Consider the following 13,885-nt stretch of genomic DNA (forward strand, 5'->3'; position numbering starts at 1 on the left):
GGTGAGACTGTGAGAGAAAACAGAGGATATTACAGTGGATTTGCTGTAGGTTGTGTCTCTTCATTTTGCTGGATAATAAAAAAGAAGGACTGGCTGTTCGGGGTGGACGTAGCCCAAACTGGGTGAACCACGTATATCTGTGTCTCTCTTGTTTTGTGCGTTTTCTGTGTTTATATTTCTGCAATATTTTATGTGTTCCATTGCTCCGTAATATATAATTTTCTAACATATCGATCTTCCCAACAATGACCCTCAAGAATCATGTGGTAGAACACCTCCATCAAAATACGAGCTTGGGTGAGATACCCATATTACCAAAAGGTAAGGATCACATGCCCCCAAGCCTCCTCAACCCGTTGGCCAGATGGGGAGGGACTATCACAACAAGCCTAACTTGTGGGTATGATGCCAACTGGGTATACTCTACAAAGACAAAGATAGGAGCTACCACTCAAACCCTATGGGTAACATATAGCGGTGATACCCTATTGTCCAAAGATCCCTCAACCCTAGGATTCCTCCATCTCAATTCTGCACGCTAGGAGCTCAAATGAGGGGGGGGGGGAGTTGGCTCAATGTTCTCGATCAACGATTCTCTCTGTAGATCAGCAACATATCATCGTGCTCATATATGGTAATCATCGTGTATCAATAGTAGTTGTCTCCTGTTCATACATGACATCAAATAAAAAATCATACAGATATAGATATATATATATATATATATAAATATATATATATATATATATATATATATATATATATATATATATATATATATATAGATATATATATATATATATCACAAAAGGATACCTTATTCATCCTCCCTCTCAAGGAGGTGTCAACCACAAGCCTAAGCTTGTCTCGTACGACAACACTATCTCAATTAACGAAGGTAACTCAATCCCAACTATATATGGGATTCTTTGCTAATCATATCCCACTCTTTTTTGTTGTAATGTATCCATGTCATATTTCAAACTTTCTCAAACATATCTACAAAAAGCTTCTTCATCCTGCCTCATCGCTAGCCATGCTAGCAACCTCGAATCAACCTTGGTCATGCTTAAAGCTACAGACTTCTCATCCAAAATATCATGGTAGATATCATACTAAGGTAGCATCTGAATGTGCTTGTCAATAATGATACCAATCATATGTAGTCACATATCACAAGAAGAATATATTAAACCAAAATTTTGATTTTCCCATGCAAATATCTTAATGTGTATTAAGTGGCTCAATTGCGAATTCACTTATTTTCTATGATCATCATATATATACAGACAAGTGTCCACGTGGAACATCAATGCTTCAATCAAATATTTCTTCACAACTTCTTGAAATTCAATCAGAATTTCCAAGGATTTTCATTTCCACTTTCAAAAAATTATTTAACAACTTCACAATTTAAATTTTCTTTTCCAAACTTCATAACGTAATCCATCATGCCATGATTCTTCATTTTTGAACTTCAAAATACAACTCCCTCTTAATTTGGTCGTCAGAGGCTAATTAAATGTCAAGAGTAGACCAACAGTATATAAAACCAAAATCAAAATCATACCTTGGACCACTTTTGAAGTTGAGGTTTGTATCGACACATCATCCTGGCTTGACCAAATAACTTTCAATGCAAAGATATCAGGATCAGGGAGTTTGATTCATACAATGATTTCTGAAAACATAACACTTTACCAAACCAATATGCTCAGCCTTACACAAATCAATATCATGCAATCAAATCAACTAAGTCAGCTTATCAAAGTTTAGAAGCTAGATCAAAACTAATATCAAAATCATCAATATCATTGTATCAAATTATTTATACTAGGTGGAAGATAGAGCTCTCATCCTTTATCATGCCAACAAGTTTTCATTTACCAAGAAATGTCAAAGAAAACTTCGTCAATTCATCCTCATGATCATAATATAAATAATTTCTATCACAAGATGAAAATGCATACACCAAGGATAAATTATGCAAGTTCCATCCATTTATTGTGAGATTACTTTATACTGAATCACAACTATTTATAGTTCAACTAATGTGTCAAAACTAATGATGTCAACACAGAGCATCTATTGAATACAAATATAAGTCACCGAAATTCACTATGCCCACATAGCATTGCAAATCATCAGTGGTCAAATCAAATCATTAAACATCAGGTCAGAACGCAAAATTTGCTATCAAAGTGAGCTTTATAGCCCAAAAATATCTCAACATCAAGTCAAATTTCTAAGTCATTATTAAGCATCATGTCAAAACTCTAAACACTTCTTATTTATATAAATTAGCTAAACCCTCACAATTGTTATCAAACACTGTCATACACAAGCCTCAATCACAATGACATATTGATAGGCCTCTCCCAGTCACCCTCAAACACAAGTTTATTTAACATATTCACGTTATAGTAAAACATTTAAACTTCCCTGCTCATAGAACTTTTTTTGTGTGCTCCATGTTTGTAGGACTGACATCCTTCAGGTGAACTTCTGATTTCATTCATAAAGCTTCAATTTTGTGTCCTACAAGCATAGTCGCACCCATAGGAATTCCTCCGAGTAGTTGGGAGGCTACATTTGGACCCTTGAGCTTCCATCTGCGCGACTAAGACTTAAATTAAGGGAAAAATCTCTCTTCTTAGGTTAGAACTTTGTTGCAGATCAACAATATCAAAATATTTGTCTATTCATGCCCATAAATCACACTTCAACAGTAAATAATATACAAATAATGCCAATGGTAATAGGAGTAAGGATCTTAGGGAGAGATTCTCCCTCTAAATGGGAATCCACTTCAATCATATTTATTCAAGTCATCAACCTGTCTATAATACTGTCATGCATCAATAGTTCTATGAGATCATAAAGTTAGAATATATCACATATTCATCATGGTTATATTATGCTATCATCAACTACTTCATCATGACATCAATCTGTCATCAAGGGTGAGTTTCAAATAGCTAATAGGAGTAAACTTCAAGAATTATGATCACTACATTAAGTCTTTGTCACGTAACTCAATCCACCAAGTCAAGGCATTCAATTTTTACCATATGCCATAATTACTAAAACATAAAAACATAACCATGGTCAACAAAAATATCTTGAATATCAATCTCATTGTTATACTTCTATCATCCCATTTTTCACAAACATTATCAATAGTATCAATTTACCATCCATTATAATCAAGGTGCTAACCTTATTTATGGAATCAAGATATCCAAAATGATAGGTGTTAGCCAAACATCAAGTGTACCAATATATAAAAAATCAATATCATAGAGTCAATAAGTTCATTATGTCTAAAAGGTAAGATAGTTGTTCAGTACCAAGTGCATCATTTCATCATAAGAATCATTAATCCAAGTCATTTTCATGTGCATGAGCCATTTTTGAAGGTGATATAGTCATTAGACCTTATGGCTTACCTTGCCATCCAATATTATAGTTGAACATAACATTGAAACAATATACCATGCATACCTTGTAGTATTCAAATATCTACGCACCTTCTTATTTTACATAGGTAGCTTGTAGCATTTTGTCACCATTTCATCATGTGCCTCTTTACCTTTTCAACACTATTTCTCCTCTTCCTACACTAGCCATCTTTCCTGCATCTCAAATTATCCTTAAGAAGGATCCACTTATCATATCTCATCAAGAAATTAGAAGCATCCAAATACTCAAATATACATGCAGGAAGTATAAGTAATAATTAAAACAATAGTCAGATCCATATGTATAAACAAAAATAAATACATAAAGTAGCACCATAAATCGAAAAATACTTATATTCAATGAGAGGTGATCATCTCCCTTTTTAACCAACCTTCAAGAGCCATCATTGTCCATTGTCCATATGACAGTGTTTCCTTCACAATTCAACCAACTTTATCAACAACCAAGCCTACTAGAGACTATCCCATCTAGGGCTTAATCAAATATGACACAAGTACTTGAACATATTCACTTTAGCCATGCTAGGGTTTCTAGATTGCATATCTCAAATATTTTCCATAAACCATGGTTTCTCTCAAACCCTAGCCTCATAATATCCATCAAACACTAATAACCAAATTTCCTAGGGTTTCCTTTAAACCCTAGAATTATTTTAGGTCTCCTCCATCCATTCTTGCATCCTTCAATGGTGTCATTCAAGGGGTGATATCCATGACTTTTATTCAGCCCATCTCTAATACCATGTTAATTTTTCTTAGGTCTATATTGTTCTTTTATTTGATAATTGCATTTTTTCATTAACACATTAAGTTCACCCCGTAACATAAAAAATTTATTCATATTTATATCATTATTCAGCAACATATGCAACTATATAGAAAAAAAAATATCATCATCATTAATGCAGCAAAACATAAAGGAACAATAGAAGAAACACATTCACACATAGAGACACTAGGATTGGTTGGAGACCAGGGAAAAACCCACTATGGGGAAAACCCTTTCAAATTCTTCTTCTTATTAGATTTTCATCGAATGATTCAGAAAAAGATAGTACAATGATCCATATCTTCATCCATATAATTATTTAGCTAAAACAACTACACAATATTCATGAAATGAAACCAAAAATGCTTATACTCAAAACTCTGATTCTATAATGAATTGCTCTTGTCTGTGGTCAACTACTGAACACTCCGGTCACTGAGCGAAATCTTTGGACAACTAAAATTTCATCATTTATGTCTCGATCACATGAAAGAGGAGTCAAGCGTGTGACTGGGAATGTTGAAGTTTCTCTCTAAACCCTACAAGTGAGTAACTATGGTTGAGTTCTTTCCGCGTCATGCATGTGATTGAGGCCCAAAACACTAAAAAAAAGATGGGATCTTCAAACGTTGCAATTTCATCTTCGAGCGAACCCATTCCTTTGCGAACGTGCCTCAGACCTATGGGAGCCAAAAAACGAGAAGGAGAATAGAAGAATGTCTCATGATGATGTTGAAATCAGGTTGAGATCAATTGTATTTATAGCCTTCCAATGGTGTCAAATTTTCTTTAGGGCCGACTTGATCAAACATGCACAAGTGTGCTTATAATTCAAAAGTACACTTTCACTTATTCGTTTATATTTAGGTCGATTTTGTTCCTATCGAAAAGTGGAATTCAACACAATCATTATATCCATCAAGTGAGTTGTCCAAAGTGGAATTTTATCGCATTTGCATATTTTAGCAAACATCCAACAATAAATGTCAATATGAACAAAACTTCACCATAAATATTGCCAAATTTTCATGGTTTGAGAATGGAAGACCATGAAACCTTTCTTTTTGAATTTGAAGTATTATTTCACAGTTATGATTACTCTCTTGATGCTAAAAAACTAAATTTGTTTCTATCCAATCTTAAGGATGGAGTTTTATGATGGTTTATGGGGTAAGGTAACAATACTATCAGAACTTGGGATAATATGTCAAATTTTTCTTCATAAATAATAGATTATTGCACAAGTCATGATATTAGAGGTGAAGTCTTTAAGATTTCTCGAAGAGAAGATTCACCACTTGAGGTCTATTTTGAAAGGTTTCATTATAATGTTAAGAGAGTTGAGAAACATGATTTGACTTTAGATACTCTTAAAATTATTCTACTTTAGGTAATTAGAGATGAATGCATAGATCAATTAAATTTAATGGGAAAAGGAGATGTGTCTCAATTAAGTTATTCATAAATTTGTGAATTATGCAAACACATTTCTCGAAGAAAATACAAGTATGGTAAGGGACCTAGAGATTCTATCTCTAGGGTCAATAAATCAACATCTATTGGGGTAAGTAGAGCTAAAATTTGTGATTTTCTTGAATTTTTTAAAACATATATTCTTGGAAATCTTCATGATAAAATAGATATATTGAAAATTCAACAAAAGAAAAAAGAAAAAAATGCAACATTGTCAATTTTTTTTCCAAGGTGTAGAAAGAATCATCCTTTGCATGAATGTCCTTTAAAAAAGGTTGAAACTTGTGCTATATGTGTAGAAAATCATGCAATGGGAGATTACCCATCTTTACTAGGACAAAAAACAATTTTTCAAGGAGATAATGAAGTTACAGAGCAAATATATTATGTTGCACCAAGGAGACGTTAACAACCTTGACAAAAAGGGATTTCTCAAGATCCAACATAACAATTTAATCTTAATCAACAATATCCACAACATAATTAGAATAAACATATGCCTTGGAAAACATGGCCACCACAACAAATCCAAAAACAACCTTGGCAACAAGGATAAAGAGGGTTAGGTTGTAGAAGCATGCCAAGTTTTCCTCAATATTCTCAACAATACCCCTATAATTCACAACAATTTTCCCAATATCCATAATATTCACCTCAACTCCAACAATCTTATCCTAATTAACCTCCTCCTCCACAACCACAAATTTCACAATCACAACAATTACAATTACCTTCCACCAAAATTCCTAAAATTCCTACTCAAATACCTACACAACCCATTCCAAATCCCAATAATAAATTAGCTCAACCTTCTTACAATACTAAGTTACAAAATTTTCTAGGCTACATGATTACTCCACTTGATTTAAATGATATTCATTTTAGATGAGGTAAAATACTTCGTAAAAAACCACCTATTATTATTGAAGAAAAAAATGAAAACTCCTAGTAAAACATTGAATGATACAATAATAAAGAAAACCCCTTCTATTCCTACAGTATATGAACCATTGACGTCTCAAAATCATCCTTTCCTAGAAAGGTTGAATGTATAAAATAAAATAATAAAATCATTATTATCTATTAGATGGATTGAAGAATGTATGCATTTGAATTCCTTTATTGCAAGCAATTAAATACATTCAAATATTTACCAAAACAATAAGGGAGTTATGCTTAAAGAAACCAGGAAGAAAGAAGAAAGATCCATAGAAATTGCATCTTATGAGAAAACTAACAGATATAATGATGGGAAAAACATATATTAAAAGGTATTTTGATCCAATAATTTCCACTGTTAAAATTCATATTAATGATATTGCAATTCCAAGTACTCTTATATATTGAAGAGAAGCAATAACTATTATGACAAAAAACATAATGAGTGATCTTCAGTTCAGTAAAGGATTTATTCTTAAAAAAATAAGTAAGAAAGAAGAAAGATCCACAAAAGGTGCATCTGATTGGAAAATTGGCATATATAATGATGGGAAAAACATATATTTCAAAGTATCTTGATCTAGGAATTCATGTCATTAAAGTTCATATTAATAATATTGCAAATCCAAATACTCTTATAGATTTAGGAGAAGCAATAAATGTTGTGACAAAATGAATAATGAATGATCTTCAGTTAAATAACCTTTGTCACATGCCTACTATTGTACAATTTTAAAATATATATACAATTAAACCAGAAGGGGTGTTAGAAGATATTTTAGTTTCCTTAGATTATTGGGAATACCCAATTAATTTTATAGTTTTAACACCTAAAACAAAATTGGAAACTCACCCACTAATCTTAGGAAGGCTATGGTTAGCCATAGATAACACATTCATTAATTGTAGATAAGGTGATATGACAATCCCAAATAGTAATGCAATCAAGAAATTCACTATGTATCCACAAGCACATTCAATCAATGAATGGATTGGTGATGTGAATGATGATCAAATAATACAACAAGTATTAACAATTACACAAGCTATGAGTTTCAAACAAGATATTGAAGAAAGTAAAACCACTAATCTAATTAATAATTCTAATCTTTCTCAATATCTTGGGGGGCAGTCTTATTTTACTCATATCTTAGAGAAAAAAATTTCAAGAAAAGTTCACTATGGGAAGTATTTCATCATTATTGGATTTTGTGTTGTTTGTAGATTCAGATCTAGTAGCACTCATATAGAGATCAATATAGGGAAAACTTTGAATATTAACTCTAAATTCGATGAATCTCAAAAATCACAATTAATTCATATGCTATAGAAACATGTGAGTACATTTGCATGGGAATATACTGATATGAGAGGAACTGACCCTAACACATGTATGCATAGTATTTATATTCATGAAAATTATGGACTTATCAGATAACCCCAAATACGTATAAATCTCGTTCTAAAAGAATCCGCAAAAGAATAATTGCATAAATTATTGATTGTAAATTTTATATTCCTAATTTTTAATAGCCAATGGGTGTCACCATTATTGATTATTCCTTAAAATAATGGTAAATGGCATGTTTTCATAGATTACAAAGAACTAAATAAAGCTACCTTTAAAGATCACTTCATCTCCCATCAAATAGATTAAGTCTTAAAACATTAGCAAGGAAAAACTATTTTTCCTTTCTTTATGGTTTTTGTGGTTACAACCAAATTTAAATTGTGTTGAAAGATCAAAATAAAACAAAATTTACATGGTTATGGAGAACTTATTCTTATAGAGTATTACCCTTTGGGTTATGCAATGCTCCTGCTACTTTTCAATGAGTTATTTTAGGATTTTTCTCTGACTTAAATCATGATTATGTAGAGGTATATTTGGATGATTTTATAGTTTATGGTGATCACTGATACTTTTGAGGAAGCTTTGAAAAATATTGAATTTTTTTCGTTAGATGCAAGAAAACTAATCTTTCATTTAGGCATAAGAAGTGTCATATGTTAACGAGTGAAGGAATTGTTTTGGGCCATTGTATTTCATATGTATGGATTAAAGTTGATCCAACAATAATAGAAGTTATCACTAAACTTCTAGTACCCAAAACTCAAAAGGATGTCAAATTTTTTTTGGGTCATGCAAGCTATTACATGTGATTTATAGAAACTTTCACAAAAATAACCTCAATGTTATTTAAATTTCTTATTAAAGATAATGATTTTTTCTGGAATATTCCTTGCCAAATTGCTTTTGGTACATTGAAAATGAAACTTTCTGAAGCACCTATTTTAATGGAGCCAAATTGCTCTCTTCCTTTTTATATTTCTATTGGCGTTTCAGATATTTCTCTGTGAAAAATTTTGGGACAAAAAGAACAAGAAGTCTCTTATTCCATTTATTATGGGAGTAACATTTTAGCACTAGAAAAATTATATTATTATTGTTATTATTATTTTTTTTATTTTTTTATTTTTCCACTGGAAAAATCAGTAATTTTCATTAATATTAGAAAATTACATATAGCAGATGCCATGGCATTACTGTGTTGTTCATACAAAATTCACCTCGCAAGGTGTTGTATCAGAGAGTAGTTACAAAATTGTGCTGGATACATACATATGTCTGGCTGTTCAAGCCTAATATCTATCACAAAAAGGTCCTTTTTGTATACAAAATAGCCATAGTTCAAAACAGAATTCATCATATCAAAATAGCCTCCATTACTGTCAGTTATCGGGACTGTTGTCCCTCTGTTCTCTCTGGTCTATGAATGGCCTGTGGTAATACCGGTGCTCTTCGATTCCATTCTGCTCCACAATTAGCCATTCGCCTCTGGGAAGTGACGAGGCCTCTTTGGATAATTTGTCAGCAACGCTGTTATGCTCTCTGTAAATGTGTAAACAAGAGAAATGATTAAAAGTTGCTTTGAGAGTGAGAGCATCATGTAATATATTGCTGAGTGTGTGTGTATGACATGTGGTGACATTATTGATCTAGTTAACGACCACCATTGAATCCCCAAATATATTGATATTTGTGAGTTGATGCGATAAAGTAAAGTGTAATAGATTTCGGATGGCAGAAAGTTCAGCATAATTATTTGATCCATTCCCGAATCCCATTTTAGCAAGGTATCGGTGATGTTCGTTAATATGCAGGACGAAGCCCCCTCCGCACCCTGTTTGATTTGCTGCCCCGTCGAAGAAGGCCCACGGGGTGGCTCTGTCGATATTGGGCATGGTTTGTATGATTCTGGGCCGAGATGGAGGCGGATCGGGAAGCTCATGATAGGCGGCGATAATGGTGGCTTCTACTCGGCACCAAGATACCAATCGATCCTCGAAAACAGCTCGATTTCGCGCGAGCCAGGTATACCATATTGCGACGAGGGGGAGATTTAATAGTTTTGCACCCGGATGACAGTGAGTCCAAGCTTCCCATGCGTCCGATAGTTCAGTCCCAGTCCAGTTCCCAGCAGTGCCCAATTGATTGCGGATGTTGGTCCAAAGGGTGTGTATAACAGGGCAGTGTAGAAATATATGCTCTGAGTTTTCTGATGCGGCCTTACAGAATATGCACCAGGATGGTCCATAGATGGATCTACGAGTGAGATAGTCACCTGTGGGGACAATGCCTTTAAGTGCACACCAGAAAAATAGTCTGGTGCGAGGTGGAGCCTTAAGCTTCCAAATGGTATGCCACCACGGGTGAATCAGATCAGGTATTCTGTGGGATATGAGAGCTTTGTACCCGAACTTAGGAGCGTATATACCATGATCCGCAGGGCACCAAACAAGTTCATCCGGACCTTGTTTAATGCGAATGTGGGATTCTGATAAAGCCTCAGTATAGTGTTGCCATTCCTGATGCCAATGAAGAGGAAGATCCAGTTGCTGGGCCGATTTCCATGCTTGGGAGAAAATGTCAGTGTGCTGCTGATCTGCGATTTGAGCGAAATGCCTGATGTCGCGGGACTGTAGGTGAGTGATAAGATCCGGACTGAGAATGTGTCTGCCCCCACTATTGATCCATGGATCCAAGCCAATCCTGCCCGTCAAGCCATCATTGATTCGCCAAGCAAGATTGTCTCGTATGAGGGGAAGGGCATGTATCATAGCCTTCCAGACTGATGAACATCCCTTGGATGACCAAGTAGGTAGTCGAGCCCAATCCAGAATGTTCTGGGGCCAAATATATTTGTGATAGGATACCTGAGTCCATAGATTTTGGCTGGTTAGTAAGGTCCATCCCATCTTGGCGGCCAGTGCCATGGCGAAAACAGGGAGTTCTTTGAGGCCCCATCCTCCCCATTTTTTGGGCAGAGATATATTCTTCCAGCTGATCCATGCAAAAATTCTCTTGTCTTGACTCCCATTCCAGAGGTATCGATTGCATAGCTGCTGAAGTCGCCCAAGTATATTTCTCGGTATCCAAGCTAGTGCCATCCAGTAGACCGGGGTAGCCTCTAACACAGATTTAATGAGCACCAATCTGCCAGCCCTAGAGAGATATCTGTAGCTCCAGCCAGTAAGTCTTTTCTCCAGTTTGGCAACCAACCAGACCCAATCAGCTATCCTTTGGCATGTTGGCTTCAGATTGAACCCCAGGTATTTGAGACCTCTATCCAGAGGGTGGACAGAGTAGGGGAAGGCCTGTAGGGCCGTCCGGGTCTCCTGTACAGAGGTGCGTGCACAAGTGATGGTAGATTTCAACTGATTTGGCAGCATACCTGTAGCAGCTGAGAATAGTTGCAGGATCTTTGAGAAGGTCCGAGAGTCTCGTACACTGCCATCAAGTAGAATAAGAACATCGTCCACAAAGAGTAGGTGTGTAAGATAGCATAGATCAGATATGCGAAGGCCCCCAATATCTCCAGCCCGCTTTGCAGAGTCCATAAGGCGGCTGAGACCTTCCATGACCAAGAGGAAGAGAAGGGGAGATAGGGGGCACCCCTGTCTCAAGCCCCTTTCAGAGTGGAAGAAAGGAGAGGCTGAGCCATTGATGAGTATACTGAAGGAAGGGGAGGTTATACAGGCCATGATCCAAGTGATGTAAGCGTGGGGGAAGCCCAGGTGGATGAGGATCATTTTTATATATAGCCAGCTGACTCGGTCGAAGGCTTTTGAGAGGTCAATTTTGAGGAGGATGGCTTTCAGATTCTTCGACCAGATGGAGTGCAATGCTTCTTGGGCGAGTCCGATGGCCTCGTGGATCTGCCTAGATTCAAGGAAAGCAAATTGCTGCGGGGCAATGGATCGGGAGAGGATGGGTCTAAGACGGTTGGCAATGGTCTTAGATATGATTTTATAGAGGCAATTACACAATGATATGGGCCTGTAGTCATCAAAGGATGCCGGGGAATCAGATTTTGGGATGAGAGCAATAAAAGTAGAATTGATGGCATTGTATATAGTGCCCGTGGTCCTACTCTCCTCGACCACCCTCAGCAGGTCCTGTCCCAGCACATCAAAGAAGGCCAAGTAGAATTCAATGGTCCATCCATCCGGGCCAGGGCTTTTGTCTTTTTTGAACCATTTCAGCACTCCTTCCAGTTCTTCTGCCGTGACCGGGTTATTCAGAGCCTCTACATCATCTTCCTCCACGAATCTCGGGAAGTGGTTTGCCACATTGATGATATCAAGTAAGTTAGCTTCCCGGGGACTCTTATAAAGATTCCTGAAATGGGTGGTGCCCAGGTGAGCGAGCTTATTAAAATTATCTGCAAAGTCGCCATCCGGGGAGGGGAGCTTCCAAATAGTATTTGATACTTTCCTGCACTTAGCGAAATTATGAAAGAACTTCGTGTTGTCATCCCCAGCTTGGATCCATATAGCCCGACTTCTTAATCTAATGGATTCCTCCCTCTCTTTGAGGATCTTTGCTTTTTGATTCTCTAAGTCAATTAATCTGCATTTGTCTGCAGCTGTTATGAACCCCAATCCTCTATCGTCGGTGAGAGAGGTTAAGTCAGCTTCAATTTGAATGAGCTGGGCCGATTCACGATCCAGTTTCTCCTTTGCCCACTGAATAGATATATGCTTTATTTCAGAGAGATTCCTACAGAACCCTTTGGCGAGGGATTCTGTGTCATTGATAGGGTGGGAGATCCAGTAATCCGCTATCATCTTGACATATGCTGGGTCCTTCAACCAGGTGTGATTAAATTTGAAGGGTGCCTTAGGTTTCTTGAAAGGACCCTGAATCTCCAGGTATATAGGATTGTGATCCGATAAACCCCCCGAGCCAACCCACTGTCTGAAGAGATGTAAGCGCTGTTGGAGAGTCCCCTTCATAAGAAATCTGTCTAGTCTGCGAGCAAGTGCAGCATCCCCTATCCTTCTATTCCTCCATGTAGGAAGAATGCGCTGCATAGGTATATCCAAGAAATTTGTTTGCTCAAGCAGATTGGTCATGTAATCAGTAATGGGGTCGACTTGTGCTTCCGAGCCCCATGACTCCCTGAACCCCAGAGAGAAATTTAGGTCTCCTCCAATAATAACCCGGTCTTCGTTCATCATAGAGAGATGAAGTAGGTGCTGCCAGAACGATTCTCTCTGGGAGCAGGGAGCATATACATTAACAACTCTGAGATTCATGCCGAGTTCAGCAGAGAAAATGTCCAACCCAATGAACCCCGCACCCCCCCAGGTCGAGTCCATCTTAATGGAGCGAGGGTTGATACCAATGGCAAGACCACCAGATCGTCCCACAACATCAATGGCATGGAAGCTCCAGGCAGGGATCAAGGCTTGCAGGGCTCGAGTGATCTGATCTGCTGAGCAGAGTGTCTCTTGGAGCATGATGATGTCGATAGGCTCAGATTCTATGAGCCTCTTCATGGCTAGTTTCTTGGAGGAACTAGCCAGTGAAAAATTAAATTATATAGTCACAAATATTTTATTTTTGTAGCTGCACATGCTATAAACAAATTTAGGTATTATATTACTATAAAAGAGACTTTTTATCCACACTAATCATTCCATTTGATATTTGATGAATAAACCAATAACTAATGGTAGAATTGTTGGGTGGCTTCTTTAATCACAAGGATTCAGTATCACTATATTAGATGATGCAGGAGCATCCAACCAGGGATGAACAAGAGGGAGTGTTTGTCTCACAAGTTAACAGGTTCACAGGTCATTGTACCTGAGTTGTTTTATTTATTTATTTTATTTTCTTAGTTATTAGCAGTTGGGACACAACAACAAGTTC

At 36.5% G+C, this 13,885-nt stretch overlaps 1 protein-coding gene across 1 annotated transcript; it reads right to left on the minus strand.

Moving 5' to 3' along the window:
- Nucleotides 1-9,396: 9,396 nt before the first annotated feature.
- On the minus strand, nt 9,397-13,509 carry LOC149150768 (uncharacterized). Its single transcript, XM_089442949.1, has 3 exons — nt 12,203-13,509; nt 9,848-11,572; nt 9,397-9,556 (listed from the first exon to the last, which is right to left on the minus strand). Exons 1-3 carry the CDS (start codon nt 13,507-13,509, stop codon nt 9,397-9,399), a joined length of 3,192 nt encoding a protein of 1,063 aa, XP_089299075.1.
- Between the last annotated feature and the right edge of the window lie 376 nt (nt 13,510-13,885).

Source organism: Pinus tabuliformis, chromosome 9 (genome assembly GCF_031772625.1).
Source record: "Pinus tabuliformis cultivar Carrire ecotype Pingquan chromosome 9, CPIR1, whole genome shotgun sequence".
Lineage (NCBI taxonomy): Eukaryota > Viridiplantae > Streptophyta > Pinopsida > Pinales > Pinaceae > Pinus > Pinus tabuliformis.